Below are 25,607 nucleotides of genomic sequence, written 5' to 3' on the forward strand. Positions count from 1 at the left end.
AAGTAGCCTAAAGCTAACCTTATCCGTCCAAAACTCATAAATCGTAAATCACCTCGGTACAGTATTTCGTCAAAATGGTCTTATAACATTTATGAAATCTTAATGACAAGTCCGAATGATTCCACTTTACTTGAGGTCAAGGGAATGATTCATGACACCGTTATAAAAAATTTGACAGTGTAATCAAACTTTTATATCTTTATGAGAAGTCCAAATTGTTTCACTTTACTTGAGTTCAAGGAAAATATTCACGACACAATTGTAATGGTCTTATGACAGCCAATTTCAAAACCATCCACTTATTGTCAGTTTAATGTAATATTAACACAAATATATTGAAAGTTTATATTGTCTTGCTAAAATATCAAGTTGTCATAACACAGATACTGTTGTTTTGGTTAACGATGAGTTGTCATTACATTACATTTCGCACAATTGGCTAGTATGCATGTCTCATGTCAACACATACTTGGAAAAAAGTATGTACAATCTAATCTGTAAGGCTGAATCTGAATAGGGTATTTCCATACATATTTAACACTACCTTAACAGCAAGAATAATACTGAAAAAACTAACAACTGTTTTCTGAGATGTGGCCATTTGTGGTACCAGTGGCATACTGGTATGGCATAATGGGCAGTAGATGAGTCAGATAGCGAATGAGCTGATTCTGGTTTTCAAGCTGGTGCAGCCATCTGTTTCAAAGGTGTACTAAGTCTATCTGCTCTGTGTTCAGTAATACTAATGTACTAACTAGGGACTGTGTTTGGATTTAGATGAATAGCAATGGTGGGCACAGAGATCCACACAGAATTAAAGAAGCACACAAACACTGCTGTAATGAAGCTAAACAACACTGTGTAAAGTTATGGAGAGTGATTCTGTGTGTGTGTGTGTGTGTGTGTGTGTGTGTGTGTGTGTGTGTGTGTGTGTGTGTGTGTGTGTGTGTGTGTGTGTGTGTGGGCATGAAGTGTAGGAAAACTGCTTTTTACCCTGTGGCTGTGCAGATGCTCTGGGCTGGCTCAGCTGCCACAAAGCCCCAGAGAGAGGGGTGGTCCAGGTGCCGTATTCCTCCCTACTCACGAACACCAAATTCCCCATCAGGAGACTTATTTCCCTCCTAGACAGTTGCCCCCCACCACTACTAACCATCCTACCACTTTCAAATCCATGAGCTCCACCTGTGCCAGTTCTCCCCAGGCCAGTAAAGTAAAAACTTTGTGAATCCCAGAAGACTGACGGCCACAGTGAACCAGTAAGTCTCTCCATGTACTGAGCAGCAATCTGTGTGTGTCTGTGTATTTGCATGTGTAGGCACATGTTTAAGAAGGGGTGTGTGTGCATATGAAAGGGCATGTGGGTGTCATAATAAAACCGAAAACCTATCCATGCCTTGAGCAGCAGTGTTAGCTGCCCAGTAGCTGTTTTCAGCATTGCAAGCGGGTAATTGTGTGGACAAAAATGTGGGCAGAGTGAACCTCAGGGGCAAAATGACAGATGTGGAAGTGGTGGAGCAGGTAAGAAAATCCAGCAAAAAGCTGGAGAGTACAGAGAGAAGCATATATAAGAGATCGAGGGGGATCTGGAGGTGTTGTCTTTGCTAATAGACACAGCATATGTGTAGCAGCTAATTTACAAGCCTTTCTCACTTATGGTGTTCCTATACTGTACTTTTTAATTATGCCAACCTTTTTCTCTTGTCTTCCTACTAAGAGACCTGTAAGGACACAAATTCTCATTACTGTTAATCCAGCTTCTAATTAATGTTCTTTTCAATTGATCTATGCGTAAAAACGGACCCACCCTAAAAAAGACCTCAGTCCGCTCAGCAAGGGGTAATGTCATGACGACTTTACTTCTATTTCTAAGTCAGATGAGCAATTTGTTGGATAGTAAAATCTCCCTGAAGAACCACAAACAAAGACAGCCATGGGAGCAACAGCTGTCAAATGTCTGACAGCAAAGGCTTTGGGTGTGAATTAGGGACTGTCTCTTCTCTAACCTTTGACCCTTCAGATATGACAGACATCTACTTAATTAAGAAGTCTATTTGCCTCTTTGATGTATAAATGCATGAGCTGCTGAGCGAATGCATTTGAGGCATCATGCAACAGCACATTAATATGCAAGATTGTTAAATTCTCAGATTCGTCAAGAGAGTAGTAGCGAGAGATAGAGAGGACGGGTGGTTGAGTAGGACGAAAACTGGGATACTAGGTTTCCTGGAAACAGTGCCAACATAAATCGTTTTTCCCCTTTCTTAAAGCTCAATTTTCAATCTCTCCGGGTCACTCTAGACAGCTGTTCTCCAGTAGGACCAGCCTCAAACTGCAGGAATGTCGGCTGTTGAAGGATGGGGAGGCAGTTTGTGGGCCACCCGCTCGTGGCTTATAGCCTAGCAACATGGGCACACTGTCATATGGTTGGCTGAGTAGAATACTTGAGGGGAGAACAGACTGACTGAGAACCTGAGATCCAGCATATTGATTATGAGATATTCAACCGTGGAACAGCAAATAATTTAGTTTCTGTTTCAGTTCAACGTTTGCTATTTATACAGTAGCTTTAATGAGGAGCGCTGCATTCCTTGTAGCACATCTGTCATCAAGATGTTGTTACTGATCCAATCAAACGATAGCAGTCAAAGCTTTGTTTATGGCGTCAGATAGATCTTCAGGGCATTGGAAGTGTGATATCAGCATTGCAACATAATTAAAGCTTCATTGAATATACAGAAAATGTAATGTACTTTAATGCATGGAGCCTTATACTGCCCCCTTACTCTTACACTCTTTTCCTCTTACTTTCCAATTCGGTCATCTACCTTTAGATGAATTTGCCACTATCTGCTTGATTAAGCAGGGAGAGCATGAAGCTGCTACTAAAAACAAATCCTCCCCAATTGCACATCTGCATGTTCTTTATTAATTAGTCTCAACAAATGGCATTCATTTTCCCCCCACATGGCTCAGCTTGTTTGCAATGCAAACACACAGAGAACCTTGGCTTCGCTCGTCCCTAGCGCATTCATTTCCCACTACGTATTTGAAAGCGTGTTTCTATGTGGGGCAATGCTCGGCAGATATGCAGCTGGACTAGAAAATATTTGAGGTATATTTTAAGTTGTGTGATGAGTGGGATGAAACTGTGGCATCAGAATCATATTTCAATGCAGCAGATTTAATGCCGCGGGCTAGCAGAGTTTAGTGATTAAAGTCCAAAGGGCATAATGCAAGTTAAGCTATGCTGCTGGAGAAAAACAGCATCAGGCAGGGAGTAGCCCCCTCTTTGCTATCAAATAATTACAATCTGCTAATGGACTGGTATGGACAACTGAAGTCAGCAGTCTATCCAGGGTTCTGAATCACCTCAGCTGGCTCTAAATCCTTCTCATTTTGGGAACATCACCTGTACATACTGTATTTAGATGCTAATTTGTCTAACCCTTGGTCAGATAACTCAGTATGAACTTGTGTGGGAAGGAAAATGCTGAGGTGGATGTACATCATGAGCATTAAAGTGATGATAAAAGAAAATAGCATTGTGAAATGCATTGGATTTTTGGCTGGTTTAAGCTGTAAAGCAATGTACGGGTTGCTTTTAGATTACTCTCATTTGGATTGTTATAAGGATTGAGCAGAGAGAGAAAAAGGGCACCTAGGCTTAGAGGTGAGCGGAATACGAAATGCTGAGAAGGGCAGACAGACTGAGAAGATTTTAATTACTTGTGTTGCCGTTAATATTATCTCACTAATATGGTCAATTAGAAAACTCTGGGCAGGAAAATAGATGAGACTATTAATTCTAAATATTGGGACTTGCACACATAGAGACATGCAATAGGAAATACCAGCATTTATTCAGAAGGTGTAAATGCTTAGCATCCACAGTTCCAAGGAATACGCAACCAACTGGGGACATTTACTTATTTGCTGTCTTACTGAGAATTAGATCAGAGCATCAATATCAATTTAATCTCAATCTTCAATACAGATCTAGCACACAGAATGTCAGAGGATTATTTGCAAGGCATTAACCCTGTATTCAATAGCTATCAACTCATAATTTCCTACTCGTAATTAGGAAAAGGGAAATAAAGCGCTTAAGGGTGATGCTTGTATGACTGTCCACACAGTAAACACAAATGTTGCTCTCACAAGACTGTGTGCTTTGAAATAATTTCTAAGTATAATTTTTAGCGGGCAAATTAAACTTAGATAAATACTTAAGTGTACTTTCCACTTTTGACTTCATAACCCAGACCAAAAATTGGCTAAACTCTCTACCCAAAGATCAAAGGGACTTTAAGGCCAGCAAATTATAATGTAACTCAATGAGATCTTGGAAGGACAGAAGTGGTTGTAGTGTGCACTTTAGGCTTAGTGACTTACTGTATTCGGCCCTCACCAGGGTCCCACTTAGACTAATAGCAGCTGTTCACCAGAGACTGCCATTAATCCCTCCATCTTTCTTACGTGACTGGTGCACATTGCAGCACCACTTGTAAAACACAAGTGCACGACAAAGGGACATGAAATGGACTTTATTATTTGCACTAAGCATGGCAATCAATTATGACTATTTTCAAAATTAATCATACAGTTATGGCAACAATCTCTGTAATGAGAAAGGTTTTATTTTTTCATTTGTTTCATTTTTTTCCCTCAAAACTATAACTGCCCTTTTTTAATTCGCTATTGAAAACAGAAATGTAGGGTTTGACTTGTAGCTCACAGCAGCGCCCCATGTAGAAATCCGACCCGAGACTCTTGGCTGCATGTCATCTCTCTTCTTTCTCTCCCATTTCCTGCCTCTCTTCAGCTGCTCTAATAAAAGAAAAAACCTAAAATATCTTTAAAAACAGAAATGTATATAAGTCAATTCATAAATTTACATTAAACTAAATTTAGCTCTTGCAAATGGCAAACACGTTCGATAGCTCTTCATATGTGGATGGCAATTCTTTGTCTTTGGTATATGTACAGTAAGTACATATATAGTAAGTATACACATATAGTAAGTATATATATATATATATATATATATATATATATATATATATATATATATACACACACACACCTAGAATGTAGATGCACAGACGAAGGCAGCATTTTGTTGTGCACAACATATTTATATGAGCGCTGGCCTGCTTACATATTTTATTTTCTAGAAGCATTTAACACTGCAAACAATTATGAATCAGTATTGTTAAATCCTGACTTGTGACTGCTTCTTGCTGTAGAATAGAGGGAACACCCAGCACAATTGTAAAAAAGAGATGGTCAAGTGTTACATTTATTTTACAAGCTGACCTGGAGCGCCTGAGGAAACCATTGCCTTGATAGGTAGGTGATGGCTTTCACCTTCTCTGAGAAAGGCTCGCCATAGTGGGCAGAAGAAATAGAGGTTTATTTTCTGTTGCTCCAAAGAGGTTATACATGCTCTCCTGTCTGGCCTTTTTCTATTGCCTGGCAGTGGTCTCTGTCTCTGCACTCTGACTCTCTGTTAGGACTCTCAATCTTTGTTTATTAGGGCCCGAGCACGAAAGTGCAAGGCCCAACGGTGCCTTGCACTGAAAGTGCGAAGGAACCTATTGTTTTTCATAAGATTATTATTATTATTATTAGGGCCCGAGCACGAAAGTGCAAGGCCCAACGGTGCCTTGCACTGAAAGTGCGAAGGAACCTATTGTTTTTCATAAGATTATTATTATTATTATTATTAGGGCCCGAGCACGAAAGTGCAAGGCCCAACGGTGCCTTGCACTGAAAGTGCGAAGGAACCTATTGTTTTTCATAAGATTATTATTATTATTATTAGGGCCCGAGCACGAAAGTGCGAAGGAACCTATTGTTTTTCATAAAACGGTGCCTTGCACTGAAAGTGCGAAGGAACCTATTGTTTTTCATAAGATTATTATTTTTACCAATTCCTCGTCGCATTTTTTAGGGGGTTAGCATGCACGAAAACTCACGTCACGTCACAACTGGTGAAAATTGCAAAGTTCTGTAGTGATTGGGCTCGGGCGTTGCCAGGGGGCTCCATAGCGCCCCCTAACGTGCGCCTTAAAAAAAAAAATTACAAGAAAAAGCCGTGATTTCAATCTTCTTGAATCTTTGCAGGTAGTATCTGTAGACCATCATGACGAAAAGTTATCCAGAGAATTTTGATAGTTGAAAAAATGCGCAATTTACAGCAACTTCCTGTCTAAACAGGAAGTTGCATTATCTTGGCAACAATTATTCCAATTGCCCCGAAACTTGACAAAGTTGTTCGTCATGGCCGGTTTAGCATCTATGCCAAACCTGGCGTCAATCGGCCATTAGATGGCACTGTTTTAATTGTTTTTAATTAATCAGCAAAATATTATATATATATATATATATATATATATATATATATATATATATATATATATATATATATATATATATATATGGGAAACCTACTCTGTCTAACGACTCCTGGGGCGTGAGTCCTATCGGCACGAAAACTGGCATATACATTCGGAGGACCCTCGTGTCAAAAAGGTATCAAAAGAATTTTAATAGCTAAAACAATGCGCAAGTTACAGAGGATCAACTTCCTGTAGGTGGGTGTCGAAACAGGAATGGTTGTATCTTTTGCACGGCTATTCCGATGGACACAAAACTTAAGAGACTTGTTCGACATGTGCCAATGAGCCTGTCTGACAAATATGGCGCCAGTCGGCCTTTAGATGGCGCTGTTTTCATTTTTTTTAATTAATTAGCAAATTCACTTTGAGCAAAACCTACTTTTTTATCTTCTCCGAGAGCTTGAGATCTATCTGCACAAAAATGTACACGTAGACTCGGTGGACCCTCATGACAAAAAGTTATCAAAAGAATTTTGATAGCTAACACAATGCGCAAGTTACAGAGGACCAACTTCCTGTAGGGGGCTGTCGAAACAGGAAGTTGCGTATCTTACCAAGATTTATTCCGATTGACACCAAACATGACACAGTTGTTCCGCATAGGGGTTTGAGCTTCCATGCCAAATTTAGAGTGAATCGGCCATTAGATGGCGCTGTTAGATTTGTTTTATTAATTAGCCACATCGCGATATATGGGAAACATACTTTGTCTAACTCCTCCTGGGCCGTGAGTCCAATCTGCACGAAAACTTGGATATAGACTCGGTGGACCCTCGTGACTAAAAGTTATCAAAAGAATTATGATAGCTATAACAATGCCCAAGTTATGGAGGAACAACTTCCTGTAGGAGGCTGTTAAAACATGAGCGGTTGTATCTTGGCAAAAGTTATTCCGATTTACATGAAACTTAGAATGTGTGGTCTACATGTGATGTGGCGTCTGCCAGTACCCCCGACTGCAAGAAGGCGAGGGCCCGTTCATCGCTGCTTGCAGCTTTAATTATTGTATTATTATTAATGAATGAGCAACAAATAGATGCATTTTGAGTAGTATGCAACAGTCATTTTTCCACAAATTCTGACATTTGGTAAAATGTATTCTGTTGACAGCTACGACAGTGCACATTTATGTTTTTTGTGTTTTGGATGACGTAATTGAGCTCTTTTTCTAAATTGGATTATTAACTTGAATATAAACACATGTCACAAACTGTGGGCGTTTGCAAGTACAAAATGATCTTTATATCAATCTGTTTGGCTGTGGAGTTATCAGTGCAATGAAATATTTGGTTGGGGGAAGATGAGAGGAAAGCGTGTTTTGTTGTGTTTGCTTTGTGCATAGGTTTTTCTCATCTGCCTCCCCTGTGTTGTTGGTTGTCTTGTGCAGGTGTTCGCTCATTTGAGAGTCTGCGAGTCTACAGTATGCTGTGTCCAGACTAATCCTTGCTCACTATAGCTGTCCCAAATCAGGCTCTGGATCCTCCAAAGTCTGCATTTCTGGACTAAATATATCATAACAGGCAGACTGAATATTTATTGGAGAATAATAAATATTATTCTCCAATAAATATTCTCTAAATTTGTCCAAGAAACCCACATGTTGTCTAAATTTGGAAGACATTTGAGGTCCTGGAGATACACGTGGAAATGATTTTGATTGTGATGATGATCTAAACCATCTGATTTGCTTTAGCCTGTCCTCAGATCCTTTAAAGACTTAGTGTTGGCTGCATCTTTTGGATAATTCAGCCCCTGATTTAAGACAGATTTTGTGTGCTGGCTCCTCTGTATGACAACAGCAGCTTCCCATCAATATTTACCACTCAGTTGTCCTACCACACCACCTTCTGTAGAGGAGCAATCACATAAAGCAGACCTATCCAGACCTATGTGGTGTTTGGAGAAGGAGGTCAAGTTTCATCTGCTACTGTTCCCCCTGCCAGCGCTCCATCAATTATTCATCCAGCACCTACTTTTATTGTTAAGTAAAGACTGCTTCTTAATAGACTTCTCTTCTTTGCAATGTGCAGTGTATTCATATTTAAGTAGTTTTCAGATTTCCAACCTCACAAAATTCCATTCCCACAATATTATCATATTAAACTCACTCATCAATAGACATACATGTGCGTAATCACAGGGAGCTCTGTAAACCAAAGCGCAGATTTGGTGTACATTTGCACTAGGGCTGCAACGATTATTTTAGTGATCAAGTATTCTACCGATTATTCCATTGATTAATCGTCTAAGAAATTTTTTGCTTTATAGTAAAAAGCAATAGTAAATATACAAAAGAGAGGTTTCCTTTTCAGAAAAAGCTAAATTTGTATTGCCTAAATCTGGCTATTCAACTATACTGTTCAGGGGGACTTATTTTTAAAAGGCTAATACTGAGTGAAGTTTTGAAAGAATGAAGAATGCAGAAATCATCGTCATGGTGCGATGAAGTCATTGACGTACATAATAATTAGCCATGAGAGAGGGGCTGGTTTGTCTCCTCCAACAGCTAAGTTTACCGAGAGCTTTTCGTTTTCACTTGTTTGGAAAAATGAGCTATTTGCAGAGTAACATGCTGTAGTTGGATGAGGTGGATGAGAGACTGCATACAGACGGTAATGTTACTTTGTGTCGGGTCGGCTCTATGGATGAGTAAACTGGATGTTTTGTGCTGAGATGCTGTAGCATTGATGCCGTGTTACTGTGGTAAGCTAGATCTATTTTACAATAGAAAAGTTTTTTTGCAACTTGAAATGATCCTAAACTTTCTGTTGTTTTCTCTTGCCTGTCTCTTCTCTTAGCACTTCACTATTTATGCTCTCTTCCTTCATTTGCAATCTGCGCCACGCCAGTCTTCACGGCCCGTTGTGCGCTAGTAATAATGATCCGTGCGTAAACACGGTGAGCGGTAGGATGAATCGTTTCAGCCCTAATCTGCACCAATGCTTATATTTCTGTATCTTTGTTTAAAAAACATGACGTGTTTCAGATGCTGTTGTTGAACAAAGAACTTTATAAACGAATTAGGTAGCATTGAAATTAAGCAAATTGACGCCCAACACGAATGAATCAAAGTACAATTATAGCATGTTTAATTTCAGGAGAAGCTTAATTTGAAATTGGTAGCACAAACTCCGGAGGCTCTGCTGAACTGTTCTGAACACTTTACCTGTCAAATCGGAGGAAGGGGGTGGGGGAGTGAGAAGGAGGGTGGGAAACAAGAGGCTAAGCCTTGTGGGAGACAATTTGAATCTCGACAATTAGTCTCTGCTGTCGCTCAGTTTGATCTCACACTGTGAAAAATGTTGCCGGGAGCTTTAATTGCGTAAAGAGCACATTTTGGAATGCTAATTAGAAAGCCGCTGCACTCATTTTTCAGGGTTAAATCATACATTCAGAAATGAGGATGATGCTATGATGGCGAGCATTTATCACAGACACATCATTATACATGGTGACAAATCAGTTTACATGTGGGCAGACTTCCCTTTTTGACTGCATGACAAAAAAAATGACGAGGACAAACTGCAAGGGTTGCAAACACTAACAACTGTTAATCATTTTTACTCCCGCGCCTGAGTTGGCCTGATCGTGCCGTGCCTCTTATGGCGCACATAATGAAAAGAATGGAGCCGTCAGTCATATTGCCTCTCTAAATAGCATTTTCTGCTTTATTAGTCATACTTAATGGTGTTGAAGGGGCCGTGAGTGATGCAGAATCCCTTTGTTCAAAGCCCCTCTCTTACTGTGAACGGTTCTTGATCGAAAAAAGATTCCCTGACAGTTGAGGCTGAATGTGTTTTACACGCTGGGCTTACTTTGCCTATTTTATAGGGGAATTGTGCATGCTCTCGTAAAAAAGATAGATGGCATGAGCAAGGAAATAAAAGAGGTGGAGACAGTGTGCATAGCGCCACAGCAGGCAGGTAGTTGGACCAAAAAAGACAATCCCATTGATTTTACTGTAGATGGACAGCTCCTTTGATATTTTATCAAAGTGAACAAAGAAATTAATAAAAAAAGTGATGCATCATCAATCCACCCACCTACATGGTATGAAAACAAAATGGAAACCAATTATAAATATCCATCAGAGCCTAAAAAGGAATCCTAGATGTTTATAGTGTTAGTCACGTATGCCTCAGACAGTTTCACGCCTCTACATGTGAGAAATACCTCAAATACTGAGTAATGCATGTCATACGCAGACACCCCCCCCTTCCCCACACACCTGCACTGATTGCTAAACAAGGGAAAAACAACTTAAAAAACTAAAGAGTAAGACGGAGGGGAGACGCACTGAAAATATTAAAGAGAGAGACGGAGAGGGAGAGGAGGTATGCTTACGCTGGATGTCAATTGTGACACTGGTCTCCTTGCCATTGGTGACTGCCTTGTTGGAGGCCTTACAGATGATCTGCTGACCCGTCTCGATGTTGGAAGGTGATAGGTAGAGCGTGCTCACAGTGCTTTCTCTCCTGCCATCCCGGAGCAAGGTCTGCAAAGAGTGAAGAAATTCAGTAAAGTTGAAAGTAACAACGCAGGCAGTTGTGTGGATGAAATGTTTAATGTCTCTAAATCTATACCATATGGTTGGTTGGTCTGATGGATCACCATGCTTGAACCTTGGATTTTGATTGGCATAATCAATAAATAGAGTCTCCAAATATTTTGATTTTGGGAAGTAAACTCAAAATACTACCCACAATCTACCCACAATTTAGAGTCAAATATTGGATTGTAGCTTTAATATATCAAATTCAAGTTGGGATTCTAAAACTGTTTAAATGATATACAAACAGAGAAGATAGATGGAACAAATGGTTCACCAGATAAGCTTTGATGGAGAATGTGTAAAACTGGGAAGGAACAACACAACAGCAGCAAATTCATGAATCGCACATCTTGTCCTTTGGGGGACCACAGGCAAACCCTCAGAACACTCTAGCCTGTAGTTTTACTGCAAAGCTGATTGATATAAAAAAAATAAAAAGTAGAAATATGTGTTTTGAGCCTCTTTTGTGTCTGGAGAGCTGCGCTCTAGTGCATGGCTTATCATACTCCACAAAGGAAATCAATCTTCTTTTCAGCGGTCATCCTCTGAGCCCTACATTGTGGAAGCCATCTGGAATCGCTTGGTAGCGCTCAGTAGCTCTCACTCTCCCCAAAACGTCTGGGGAGGGCTCCGGGAGTCTATGTTAACCAGTGCGGGCCAGAACAAAGTCACTGACTAGAACAAATTGCGTAGGCAACGGGGCAGTGTGGTCAACCACAAAGACAAGATGCATTTCCCTGCCATCTCTTTAAAGAAGGCTCACTGTTGCTTTGTGTTTCTGAAGAAACCAAAGCCCTGCTATAGTGAAGTGCATCAAACATTTTCTTGATATAGAAACATAGCTGCTATATTGGCTAGAGGGAGCTCACGGTGGACTTGCTTCATTGAAATGCTGCCTTTGGATTAGTTTCACAAATGTATGGATGGCTTCTTGGACATTTCCGTTACTTAGATTCTCAAAGCACACAATACAGCAAGAAAAATATTCATGTCACAACTCAATGTCTATGCAAATTATTTTAGTCTATGAAAGGATAACCGAAACTTCACCAAATGTTATGGTCCTTTACTTGTACATTTACATGTATGTAAATGTACATGTTTAAATATAAAATTAAAGTTCTGGAAAGGCACAACAGGTAAGTTGAGATGTCATGACTGAAAAACAGCAAGGTACATTATTGTATATTAAAGTGTTCTCACAAAATTCGAGAAAGCTAAGCAGCATATATATTTCAACTACCATAATCACTAACCATTAATCATTAGTCAAACTGTGGTTCATGTCAATTTACAAACCAGTAGTAATTATCTTCTCATTTCTCTACTTTAATGCAAGGCTTTCTTTTAATTAAAACTGCAATATAACTACGTGCCTGTCAGGGGCGATTCTAGGATCTGACCTTTGGCGGGACTCAGACCCTAATGAAAAGTTGATAGCAGTTAAGCTGGGGGAAGCAAATAGTTAAGCAAATACAAGGCATCTGCTGTGAAAAAAGATGGCAACTACAAACCATGGTTATTGCAGCACATACCCAGGGGCGTCGGACTGGGGAAAGGGGACTGAGTACCCAGGGCCCTCATGTGAGGAGGGCCCAAACATATGCTAGAATGAATAGCTGTTGGATGCATGGAGGGGCCCATAGAAAATGCCTTTCTACAGGGCCCAGAATTTTGAGCTACGCCCCTGCACATACCTTGAACTGGTAAAATAAGCCTTGACATATTTTTAGACAGGATAATTCATGTTTTTTCTGCTGTTAATTTTCAACTTTTTCATTTACATCATTGATAGAAACTGATATGGTTATACAGCTAAATGATGAATAATCTAATCTAATAATGCCTCTGAACCAGATGGGGAAAATCCAACATCTCTTTTTCTTAAGAGCCTAGTCCTCCATGAAATGCATATGTAAATACAATGTGAATGGAATATTTTAAGTGTTTTTGCCCGTACAATATATGTCTACTTTCTTACCTGGTTCTTCCAGGTCATAATTAAGTCACAGTAGAATGTCTGTACTATTGGATTGAGGATAAACAATTATTTTTCTGCTTATTAATAAGCATTTTATAAGTATAAGGATATTACAGATGACATCCATGTTTCTGTGAAACACATTTGTATGTGAAGAACCATGAAGGTGAAATTCATAGTTGTGTGTGAGTCATTTGCAGAGCACATTAGCTATCAGACGTGGGATATGTAATATCCTTTCTGACACAATCAAGATTGTTTCCCTCGTCGCTCTGGACCTGTCTGAAGTCATTAATCTTAAGAAGGGGGTTAGCTGGCTGCTGCATTGAATTCAACACCATGCCACATTACAAATTGATCAATTTTTATATCACTGCCTGGAGCCTATGTGAAGAATACTTTTAACAACGCTGGGAGAAGTGTAAAAGTAACAGGATTGAGATGGAAAGGGTTACAGGTATATTTCAACACGGTCTCACGGCAGTTCGTGAAATGGTCACGTTATTTTTAATCTATTGATTTGTGTTCACGGACACGTTCATCTCGGGTTTTTTTTTCATCCTGGAATGGCAAGCATCTATATGGAGGTTGGGTTTAGGAAAAGAAGAACGGGGAAAGGACACGTCATACCCCGAGACATGACCCGCGATCTCTGGGGGACGCGAGACAACAACGGGACGGTTGTGTTTAGGAAAAGAACAACGGGGAAATAAAACGCCACACACGGGACACGATCCCCGGTGTCCGGGGTGAAATTCCTGTGTTGTTTGACCCATCCACCACCCGACTGACCTCCCTACGCGGATTTTCGGCTTTTCATACTACTCCCTACCGTAGTTGTGCTGTGACAAGTAGACAAATAAATACACAACAATATGCCAAATGATTGATGTCAAGTTGATGCAATATTAGCAGCAACAGGGGCATCCCACTGGCACTCTCTTTTTGACAACCTGTTAAATTCAGATCTAATGTTTACTGGCTTTTATTCTTGGTTTGGACTGTGCTTGTTACATTAACTCTCTGCCATCTATCAAATTTTGCATTATGTTGTGGGGGTTTACTATTTGTCAGTGTAGCTTTTATTTTGAGATGATTGTATTCTTTCTTACAAAAAAGCACCTGAGCTACCACAGCATAACAATAGCTGACCTAGCTTGACTTAAAAAAGCTGCAACTGCCAAGCTAAATGTTAATTTACCAAGAAGGTGACCTGTCAGTAGATGACAAGACAGTGGCTTCAAAAAGCCTATCTGGATTATCTACTAATTAAAAAAACGGCTGAACCAAATGGATTATCTACTAAATAAAACTTGATGTGCTGCCAGCCAAGCTTATTTATGGTTAGCCCTAAACCGACACTGTGTTTACTTTGAATTTCTATTCTACTCACAGACCTATTTTAATGGTGCTGTTAATCCATGAATGAAAGTTTAAAATGTATTTTGCCCATTCCAAATTTAGCAAACTTACCACAACACTAAATATTGAGTTCTCTATGTTTATGTTTTTGGATGTCTAATTTGTAAAACATGTAAGGCAGACTTTTTGTAAGATTGTTTAAGGATATTTTGTAATCATGAAGACCAGTGGATTTACTATAAATGTTTGGATTTCATTTCAATTTTGTAAGTATTTTGATAATTATAGATGTGCTAAATTCACCAGAATTACAAAGTTATACTTTCTGAAATGTGTTTTTAAAGGCAAAATTGCCAAATTGGACTACAACAGAGAGGATGGATTAACTAAAATTTCATGGTTTTGGAACACTAACAACAGAAAATCTGGGACTTGAGTCAGGACCGTCTTCAAAAGCACACCATGTTTAAATGTCTTTAATGTGTTACTGATTATCACCGGTAGACAGCAAAATGAACCAAAATGCATGCCCCTTGTTAACCTGCCACCCCCCCTCCCCATCCCCTATAGTAGCAGAGAGAGAGAGAGAGAGAGAGCAGGAACAGAAGGGTTGTTTAGTTGAAAATGTCAGTCTGCCTGACTCATTGATCAGTGATTATTTGACTGAGGTTTGTACAATTTAGAATCTATGGCCCCGACCATGGCTCTGAAATATCATTAGCATAACTGTGCTGGGTATTGATATGGGGCTCTCAGTGGTGCTGACAGACACAGATGGATATCCAATTGTGACTTTTTCTCTGAGTTCTGCTCCTTTTATCAATCTCGTCTTGGATCTGTAAAATTCTCTAAATTATATAGCTAGGGGAGGGGGTTCATGGCGGTTCACCAGTCGTGAGTCGAACCAGGCCGCCCCCCCGGTTAGAAATACTTGACAAATCACCCAATGATTATCGTATTATGTTTGTGGCAGCAATTGTGGATTTGCTAGTTACTATACAAAAATCACAATCACAATGTTTAAATACAAAATAAATCCACATAATAATAACACAATAATAATAAAAAATAGTAAGTTATGAGTCAGTTATGTTACTAGCAAATAACATGGCTAGCAACCTTGCATCATATGCCCATATCCTGTAAGATCTTGTGAATATAATAAAAGTATATAGTGTATAAATAGAATATATAGTATATACCAGGGGTGGCGAACCTGTGGCTCTTGAGCCGTATGTGGCTCTTTGCCTGCTCCTGTGAGGCTCTTACTGTGTGGCTGGGGGCTGTGTCATTGGTTCATTGTTTTTAACTTTTCTGAAACATACAGTACTTCAGATAAGTAAAAAAAAACACATTTGAATGCATCTGCCAATACATTTGCCAATTATTTTAAAATGGAAAATAATGCAGCAGAGTTTTGAGGACAGATTCTGCAACCTGAGGAAAAACAGCGGCCACAGATCACCTTCCCCGTTAACCCTTTCACTGCTGAATCCGATTGTTTGAAAGCCCCTTTAGTGACAAATGAGTGAGAGAGTTGCTTCGAGTGGCCACAACCGAGTTTAAGCAAGACCTGAAAAGGACTGTGGATAACAAAGACTGTCAGGTTTCCCACTGAGTCAATCTAAGTGAGAAAAAAAACTATGAAAACTGCTATGTATTATGACTGTCATTAGATCTGGAAGACACTGTTGCTGTTGTAGTGTGGACGTGCATGTGTTGTGTGGCTTTTTGCTATGGTGCGTTTTTTTTTATACCTAACTGGTTGGCCACCCCTGGTATATACCTAAAGATAGTAAGTAGATTATATAGTATACTATCATACTACTTTTTAATAAAATGCTACATTCTGCTACTCTACATTAAAATGCATTTGCTGGATGTGGCTGTAATGTCTTCAGTCAAATAAATCACTGTAAGGAAGGTAATGTCTTGACGGATGTGTTTGAGATAAAGCTTATTTTTTATATAAATATTAATTCTGACCAACCTTTTATGGGATGAAGATGAAGGAAAACTCCCCCAGGGATGGTGCTGAATTCACCAAGTAAGCAAAAGCTAATAATTCATAAATCATTAAAATTATGGTAACCCATCTAACACTCCTTTGATTCGATATCAAATGTATCTCTAGGTTTTATTCAATCCACCATTTTTAATTCTGGACCACACAAGGGTTCTTTTACTCAAATAGCTGATTGCTTTAACATTATATGTCAATGTAGAGGAGAAAATGTGCTTTTTTTACCATGGTCATTGAGGTGAAATAGGTTTCTTTTGTTTAACTTAACTTATTCTCACCTTATTATTTTAAAGTTGTTAAAAGCAATTAATTGAAGTGATCTATATTTCAGATCATGCTTCACATTTTAATCCTGAATGGATTAGGTTAATTAGGTTGCCAAAATCTTTTGAGATATTTTAAAACTGGTACGATTACTTATTTTTATGTTTAAAGCTATTTCGTAGTTTCTGTCGCACCCATGAGGAATTCTAAGTAATGACAACAACACTGTCGGCGCGTCCACATGATACAAGCCTTCTGACAGCCCCCACCCCTCCTCCACGCAGTTGCTAGTAGCCAAGGAGGACACGGAGGATTAAAAAAACATGATGGCCTCTTCAGAAGAGGTAATTATCTTCACTTGAGTTTCTGCGTGCGAAAGTCACCGGACGACACAATCTTTTGTGGAGCTGATAGTCTTAAAGGTGCTCTAAGCAATGTCACGCGTTTTTTAGGCTACAACATTTTTTGTCACATACAGCAAACATCTCCTCACTATCCGCGAGCTGCCTGTCCCCAGAACACACTGTAAAAAAAGCGGTCTTTGTAGACAGCCCAGGGTCCACAAACGGCAACAAAAACAATCTGTGCCAACCTGCACCACGAAGCATACACAAACAGTGTTCCAGCGTTCCAGCCAATAACCGACAAGAAGGATTTGGGGGTGGGGGTTGGGGGGGTTAGTGCGTGGAAGGATGGAAGGGAGGGAGAGGGGATGGGATGAGGAGGAGGGAGGGGCGAGCTAGTCTTGTTTTGTTTGAAAATACTTTGAACGTCAACAAGAAGTAACGTCACCCAACATCGCTTAGAGCACCTTTAATTAGCTTTGTAGCAATACTTTTGGCAATGGCTTGAATGTAACGGACGTTCATTAATAACTAAAAGTTACGCACTAAAGCTTTAATGTAAAGAGCCATTTGACAATATTCTCCTGCTGGGAAAACCACACCTGTCTCATAATGAATACAAGTTAATATGTTTAATGCCCATTCAGATTTTAACCCATTACCCAATGGGTGTGGCGATTAAAATGCAATTCCGATTCCAAATACATAAAAGACTCCCATGAAGGATGGGAGAAAAATAATGAAACTGGGAGGCAGAAGAAGCAGCTGCTTTTAACACTTGTAGTAAAGGGTTTGGGAAAATAAAGAACTATGAACGGAAAAGGGATAACTGAAAATGATATCAATCAAAAATAGCAACTTCATGTAAACTTGAGAAAGTTTACCTGACATTAAATAGCAACATGATTTTACTGCAAAGCTGAGAGGGTATGCAATAAAAAACACTAAATGTCATTATTCTTTTATTTTTTTAAACCTCCTAACACTGAGATAATTCCCCAATCTCCTGCTCACCTCTCAGCTTGCCACCAGAACACTCAGAAATATATGTAGCAGATTGGGGAAGGGAATATATCATGTTTTTCAAACGATTTGTTGTACCATTCCAGCGCAAAGGTATCATAGAGCACGTGTGCACACTTCCAAACCACAGCTCAGACCTTGAGGCTGCATATTGCAAACAGTCCTTTGCAGTTTTCCACTGAGCAGCTCCACTGGAGCAGATGGGAGATGAGTTTTTGAGGGAAGAGAGAACATTATTCATTAATTTCCTCTGCCCACATTTTCACAGCTAGTCTTGTTTTTAAACCATTCAACTTACTGTGACACACTTCTGCCACTTAATTATTTGAAAAGCCCTCTCCACAATATAGTTAGTTTTTTTTAAAGCTACCTCCACTAATGATACACAATGGATCGATTCAGTGTCTCTCTTACTGTATATGGTAAAACCAACAAACATTTTTACTAAGCGATAGCTATAATCATACACTTTCTCTTTGACCACTGGTCCAGTAAATAGTTTTCTAAGAGGTCACAGAGATGAGCTTTTTGAGGCCTTAGTGGGAAATTATCTTTGGGTCGGAACTATCATTAGATATGACACCATCAGGAAAGCCATTCCTGTGAATCCTCCACCACATCTGCTCACATTAGTCCTTTTGATCTGGGGGATATGAGAAGACCATCAGAGCAAATGATTATGCTTACAAAATGTCCCCGTACTGCTCTTCGGACCCCAAAAAACTCATCTTCTTTTAATCGAACCCATTGCTTTTTAATGGTAGGCAATAGAGATAAGAGGGACGAGGGACATACTTGGGCTCAAAGCAGACAAGTGAGCATCCATCAGCTACTAGCACAGAATGTCCTCATATTTGCCTTTGCTCTGAGAGGAAGTGAAGGCAGGAAACACACTCCCCGCCCACCATTAGCAAGCGTTACCTCAAGCAATCACTTTATTTAAATCGGCCTGGTGCTGTACCCCAGTCCAATCAAAAGCATTTATCTGCTCATTGAAAAAGCCGATAATGGGATGAAGCAGCGCAGGGAGCAAGGGAAGGCGGGGGAGGTGTTAGTGCTCTAAAGTGCCTGGTCTCTTTATGTCCTTTGTTTAAATGGAAATAGAACAAGACAGTCTTGATTGCATGATTAGCCTTAAGGGTGAATGTCGGTCAAGAGTCTATGGGGTCAGGTAATCATGCCACCAGGCTGGTGTGAACAGTGGCTATTGTGTGCTATGACATTAAAAGTGGTAACATGGTCTGTCAGTGAGAATCATACGTCACCGTTAAAAAAGCTTCAGACAGATTCCAGCACAGAAAGTGACATAATAGATTTTATAACAGGTTGGGGAAGATAAAGAGAGACAAATGCCACTGAAGGAGGAGATCAAAACACCAGAGAGAAACATAAAGTCACTGATAGTTCCCCGATCTTGCCATCTGCTTTTCTGAGTTATTTGTATACTGGGGAAAAAAGGCCAGCCATCTTTTTTTTGGAATCAAAACACAACCTGAATTTTCAAGGGATTTCATTTCAAAAAGCAGTCTGGATGCTGAGGCAAACGCCCACCAATGACTCTGAAACATCTCATGGGTGTTTAGCACTTTCGCAGATTTATAGCAAAGCAAGACAGGCAAACATGTAACTTAACAGGTGTTTTCATTCCCTATCTCAGATTACTTTTATTAAAAAAACTGGTTGAATGAAAGTACAGCCACCATGCAACCCACTCACTTCATTCCACCCCCACTCTGTCCCCAGCCTTCAAACCTGGTATGACACACACCTCTATGCTTACCTTGGAGTACATTGCCCCGTTAAGGACCTCTCTATTGCGGATCCAGATGATTGAGGCTGCCGGCTTGGCGTTGTCAGCATGGCAGGTCAGATTGAGTGGGTCACCAGCCCTTAGGCTCACCACCGGCCCTCCACTGATGACTGGGTCCTCTGGGGGGACTATTGATACAGACGCAGAGTAAGACAGGACATTAGCCTCATGATAACCATATGATAATTAATGGGTTGCATGGATTATTGGCAAAGTATGTAGATATGAAATGGGGTTGTCATTTATGCTTTATTTTTGTTGAATGCAGAATGATGGCATACTGTCATATAATGACTTCAATATTGTCGGTTTTACCAGCAATTATCAGTCTGATATATTGCTTTTCCAAAACATTGGGATAATGGAAGTCTGAACCACATAAGACAAAACAAATTACTAGGGCTGTCAAAATTAACACGTTAATAACAAGTTAACGCAAATTCCCTTCAACACCACTCCACTAATGTTTTTAACGCATGATTAACACATGCACATTCTGTGATTTCACTCCATAGTTTGGGAAATCAGGAAGCTGCAGCAGTAACATTGTGGACAGTGTTGCCAACTTAGAGACTTTCTTTCTAGATTTAGCGAGTTTTCAGACCCTCTTAGCGACTTATAACCAAATATAGTTCGTATTTCCACTGTAATTCATTCCCATGCATGCAGTCCAGAGATCCTAACACTAAACACTAAACAGCGCTGCTCTCTTCCCCTCTGTTCTCTTGCGCAGCAGCACTGCGCAGGCAATCAGTAGGGGTGGGTGGCTGCCAGCAGCAGAGGCGAGACGGTGGAATGGGAGCGGATCTTAACGGGTCTAAAAATACATCCATGAACAGGAGTGGATGGCTAGCAGAAACAAAGCTCCTTGAGCAGAAATTGGTAAATAAAGGGTCTTTTGAATAGCAAGTTGAGTTTCAAAGCCCTTCCAGATGGTTCTCTCCACAACGTTAATTTTCCACAAGACGTTATTTGCATTTAACGTTACTGTCGATGTGAACTGAGTTACCAACAATGTAGTCAAGTCTCAAATACCACTTGAGCATTAAAAACTGGAAAAAAATATCCCTTTAAAGGAAATTTAGACTGATAAAAAAAAAGTGTGATCAATCGCGAGTTAACTAGGACACTCATGCGATTGATCGTGATTACATTTTTTTTATCGACTAACAGCCCTTCAAATTACAAATGGCACCTGCAAGGATTTGACTGCATGACACCTACTGTAACCTCATCATACAGTCAATCCCCGCATAATGAGAGTGCTTAACAAAAGACACCATTTTGGTTTATTGTATACAAATAATCTACACGCCACATCTACGGTTCCTCATTCAGGGAAGGTAATGACTTCACAGTAAGAAACAAATTTACCCTATACTTAATAATAATCCCTTACTTAAAACTATCTTAAATTAGATGGTGCAGTTTGTGGCACAAAAAGCTTTACACAAGTCACAACATGCCTCTCTAAATAACAATCAACTCTGCCACTCAACTCTTTTTCAGTGAAAGCAGATGAGATTCCCCTACTATACATACAATACACATGGAAATGTCAGCATTACATGTGATTTATGCTATGTATAACCCCCCTCAGACACACAGATGCACATTTGCTTCCCCTCTAATCTTTGACAAACAACAGAGAGAAGAAAACATCACAACAGTGCTATATGTGCATCTCAATGGCATTGATCAAAGTCCTTTTCCTGTTTTACCCAAGACCTGATCTGTTTGTTTTTCTTTTTTTATAACTGAAACTGCAGTGAATTATTGATTGACCTGAGTGCTCATTATAATGCAGATCTGGGGCAAGATGAAATCAAAGGCTGCAGGCAGCTGCCATATTCCCCTGCAAAAGCATCATGATTGGAAGGAAGGTTATTATGGGTTAGATCTACGCTGTCAAACAGCACTGAGATTAATGAAAAGAGAGAAAATGTAATTAGGATACTGTTATGTACATTTAATGACAATAAGGATAAAAGGGGTCTTTTATGGCAGACATAAATGAGCATAGTGCCAGAATAGTTTGCATATATTGTTCTATGTTGCTCACTCTTAACTAAAATGACTGACAGAAAATTTACTCTACAGAACTCAGTTTTAGTTTTAAGTTGCTGTAAATGTGTTTTTAAAATTATCAATCAAAACTTCTAGTTTGATCTCTGACTAAAATAAGTATTTACTTTAAAGTTATAATACTTAAGATTTTCATTAAATCAAACCACCCTATTTATGGTTGGCATTTTTTCAGCAATATCTATTCAATGTATTTACGTTCTTTAATACCTTTTTTAATATGCTTTAATGTTAGTGGCGGAGTCCGCCGGTACTGACCCAGACACTCATTTTTAATGTTAACACTCCATTGAATGGGCATTATCAGAGGTAATTAGCATCATATATATGGGATAGAAGGGGTGGCAGTAGCTAAGTCCGTAGAGATTTGGCTTGGGAACAGGAGGGTCGCAGGTTCACGGCCACACAGGGACCAAGTACCTCCTGGACACTGCCAAGGTGACCTTGAGTAAGGCACCGAACCCCCAACTGCACCTTTAATGGGAAGCCCCCTCACTCTGACATCTCTCCATTAGTGCATGTATAGGTCCTGGGCATGTGTGTATTTCCGGCCTGTGTGTAATGTGTGTAGCTGTAACAACAGAGTGGAAAAATGTAATTTCCCCTTGCAGGATTAATAAAGTATGTCTTCTTGTCTTCTTCTAGAAGGGGCCTGCTACACCTACATGTAGGTTCAGAAGGCCCTTATCATCTATTCATATGGTTAACTTACCTAGCCTACGTAAGTAGTTAGTATGTCAATTGACACCACATAATAGAATGTGTCTCCACATGCATCTTGAATGATCACTTGTGATGGGATCTTACTTTCCGGTTCTATATGCAAATAAATACACATCATCTCTGTTTGCAAAGACCAAATGCATTGTTGTTTTTAACCGACGGGAGACTGCAATGCACTTCCTGTGTCTAGTTTGCCGGAAAGAAGAAAAAAAAGAAGAAAAAGAAGAAATCAAAACAATACAGACCGGGCCTATTCCTTGAAATGTTCCAATCAAACCAAATTGCCCAAGATGTTTGATGCACTTGTCTATGGGCTTTTTGAAATGATCAGACATCATGGACAAAGCCAGTGTATGCAAAATGAGAACGCTAAGCTTATGCAGAGGACGTCAATTGAGTATATGCGGCCCGGACCACATCCGAATGTGGTCTGAGCAATCGGATCTCAATGGGTCCTCAATGCGACTTACAGTTGTCCACTTGTGATTGGATCAACCAAGACGCATGTAAATGCCAGGTCTGAACAGGGCCACTGCCCAACTGGACCAGTAAATCTGCAATTTCAAAGACAATTCCCACTCACTAGTTCATATTGTGTGTTTGAGTTTGAAATGCAGTGTTAATTGTGACAGTCTCCCTTTCATCTAGTCTTCATTGATATGCAGAGGGTTTGGAGAGGTAGAGGAATCTCAGGTCAGCACTCGCTGATTAGACAACAGGGTGTGCTGATCTAGGCAAGTGAGAAAGAATCTTTGTGAGAATGTGGTCACCTTCTGGTCCTTTATCAGCAATTGGAAACAAGGTCAAGGAGATCACATTAGTTTATTCTTATGCTAAGAATAGAGCTACTGCATGGTATGCAAATGAGACAGGGAGCATGTGAAAAGCATTATGAGCCGGGAATCTCAAACAGCTCTCCCATTTGTCATTAAAGAAAATGAACAAAATGTGAGGCTCAGCGATAGCACTGTGACAGTTGATTGCAAAGATCCAGTGTTATTGGCTTTCTGTCAGTGCTCTCTTGCACACATGACTGAAACATTAATTAAATGCCAAACATATAAGGCAGCCATAAAAGGTTTTTTTAAGGAGAGGGGGAGATAAGAAAGGATAATCTGACAGTATGTGACTGATAGGACTCAGACGTAAAGTGAGGAGATTTTCCCCTTATTGCTTACAAGTGCTCAAAACTCTGAGAAAAAGAGAGATCAGAGGCTTCTTTGCTCTCTCTCAAAGGAAATATTCGTCCTCTACACATATTAGCACATATCAGTGTCTATAAATAGGTGCTACAGGGTCAGAAGGTGACACCACTAATGAACGTAGATATAATGTATACCCTTGCAGACTGTTTCAGTAAGTCCCTATGTGACCTATAGTCTCAGTTATATACTATTATTCACCTGTATTGTTTCCATTGAGGGATGTCAGTGCAAGAGGAGTTTATGATTTTGTGCATAAATGCACTACATGGCAGAGAGGAAGTCACAGGCAGACCAAACAGAGCACTGCTTGCAGGTCATGTCCCCCTGGAGGGCAGCCTGCCAGCAAGACACTGAGGGTGAATGGTGAACAGACAAGTAAGAAGAGGGACATGCCTGGCTGGCTCCATCCTGCATCCATACCTTTGTATGTTTCTCTCCTCCATTGTGTTTGAGGTCTTACCATATGCGGAGGGTGCCAATGTGGAGTCTGTGACAGCCTGGACTGAAATTGTTTCTGTGTAACTAGCAAAGCGCTCAGCTCGTTACAGTTTTGCATCTTTTTGAAATCTCCACCACTAAAATAGCATCTTACCAAGGCAAAAGGGCAGTTAGAGTTGATTGCATGATAGTTCAGTAAAAGAACGTTTGTGCTCTTGTTCTTGGCAAGTGAAAGCCTTTATGTCTGCAGAAGAAAGGGGAGGATTTGACCAATAACCCAACATCCATTGAATACAAATGACTGACTAGGAACAAAAATTATTAAAATAGATATTTAGCTATTTCTCTTCATCTGGGATCTTCCACTGATCCTGCCTTATGACTGCCAGGTCTGACAGTTATACAGAGGCCAAGCCTTGAACTTGAATCAGCCATCATCATTACTGGGCTGTTTGCAAACTCGGCAGTCCCTAATGGTTCTAAATTAGCTCTTTACTGCAGCCATTCGATGGACTTGGCATAAGTAGTGTGGTCAGTGGTACAGATTGATCGCTCCTCTTTAATTACATGGCTGACTCATTGCAAACCCTGCTCCACTTACTACTTTCTTCTTAGGGATAATAATGTAATCTCTTTCAACAAATTTGCATTTTCCTGTGCAGGCACAGACATGGACGCTGTCAGCATGCATACGCACAGACACCGACATTCACACACACATTTCAGTGATAACAGGTTTTATATAAATCAAAGATAACCACTAGATCAGTCACGAAAGAGTTTGTGCTTTGTTTGCATGTCTGTATTAATTAAAAACGTAAGGCGTGTGGCTTTAACTTAAGACTTTAAAATAGCATAAGATACAGCCAGTTCATCGCTTTTATCATTTGAAAGAGCTTGTTGAAGTTACTTTGACCCATAGATCATAGATGTAATGGTGGGCTTAAAGCTCCAAGCTGTCATTTTTCTTTGTTTGAGCGAGAAATAAAATGTGTCTGTCACAATGTACATTAACCTACCCCAGTCCCTAAGATGGGTAATTCCACTATTTAATGTTAAGGCTGCTAACATTTTATAGAGGTCCTTCGCTTCACCCAGTCTGAGATAAGATTTCATTAATGTATTTCTGCAAATCTACCAATGCTAGACATGTCTGACTATAAACCCTACCTTGGTTACTTGAGTCAAAAAGAAAATAAGGACACATTGATGTCAGAAAGCCTGGACGTCAGTGAGATCATTTACTTTTACTGCATAATCAAAGAATATTGATGTGTAATTAACTTAACAGTGCAAGGTGGTAAGTCCGTCACGTCCAAGAGGGGCATGAATAAACCCTGGGGGTCTTAAAGCTGCCTTTTGTCTCCTAATACAAATGAATTCCCTGAACACCGAA

At 39.9% G+C, this 25,607-nt stretch overlaps 1 protein-coding gene across 12 annotated transcripts in view; it reads right to left on the reverse strand.

Annotated features, from left to right (window-relative positions):
* Nucleotides 1–25,607, reverse strand: part of kirrel3b (kirre like nephrin family adhesion molecule 3b) — a 183,269-nt gene that overhangs the window by 40,423 nt on the left and 117,239 nt on the right. For 7 of the 12 annotated variants that reach the window (XM_036004317.1, XM_036004316.1, XM_036004312.1 and 4 more), the window contains exons 4-5: nucleotides 19,719–19,888; nucleotides 10,746–10,896 (exon numbers count right to left, since the gene is read on the reverse strand). In XM_036004317.1, the coding sequence (XP_035860210.1) occupies nucleotides 10,746–10,896; nucleotides 19,719–19,888 (321 nt within the window). The remainder of the gene's footprint in view (nucleotides 1–10,745; nucleotides 10,897–19,718; nucleotides 19,889–25,607) is intronic. The other 5 variants (XM_036004313.1, XM_036004319.1, XM_036004311.1 and 2 more) reach the window with 1 other exon arrangement.

The sequence above is a fragment of the Sander lucioperca genome, chromosome 8 (genome assembly GCF_008315115.2).
Source record: "Sander lucioperca isolate FBNREF2018 chromosome 8, SLUC_FBN_1.2, whole genome shotgun sequence".
Lineage (NCBI taxonomy): Eukaryota > Metazoa > Chordata > Actinopteri > Perciformes > Percidae > Sander > Sander lucioperca.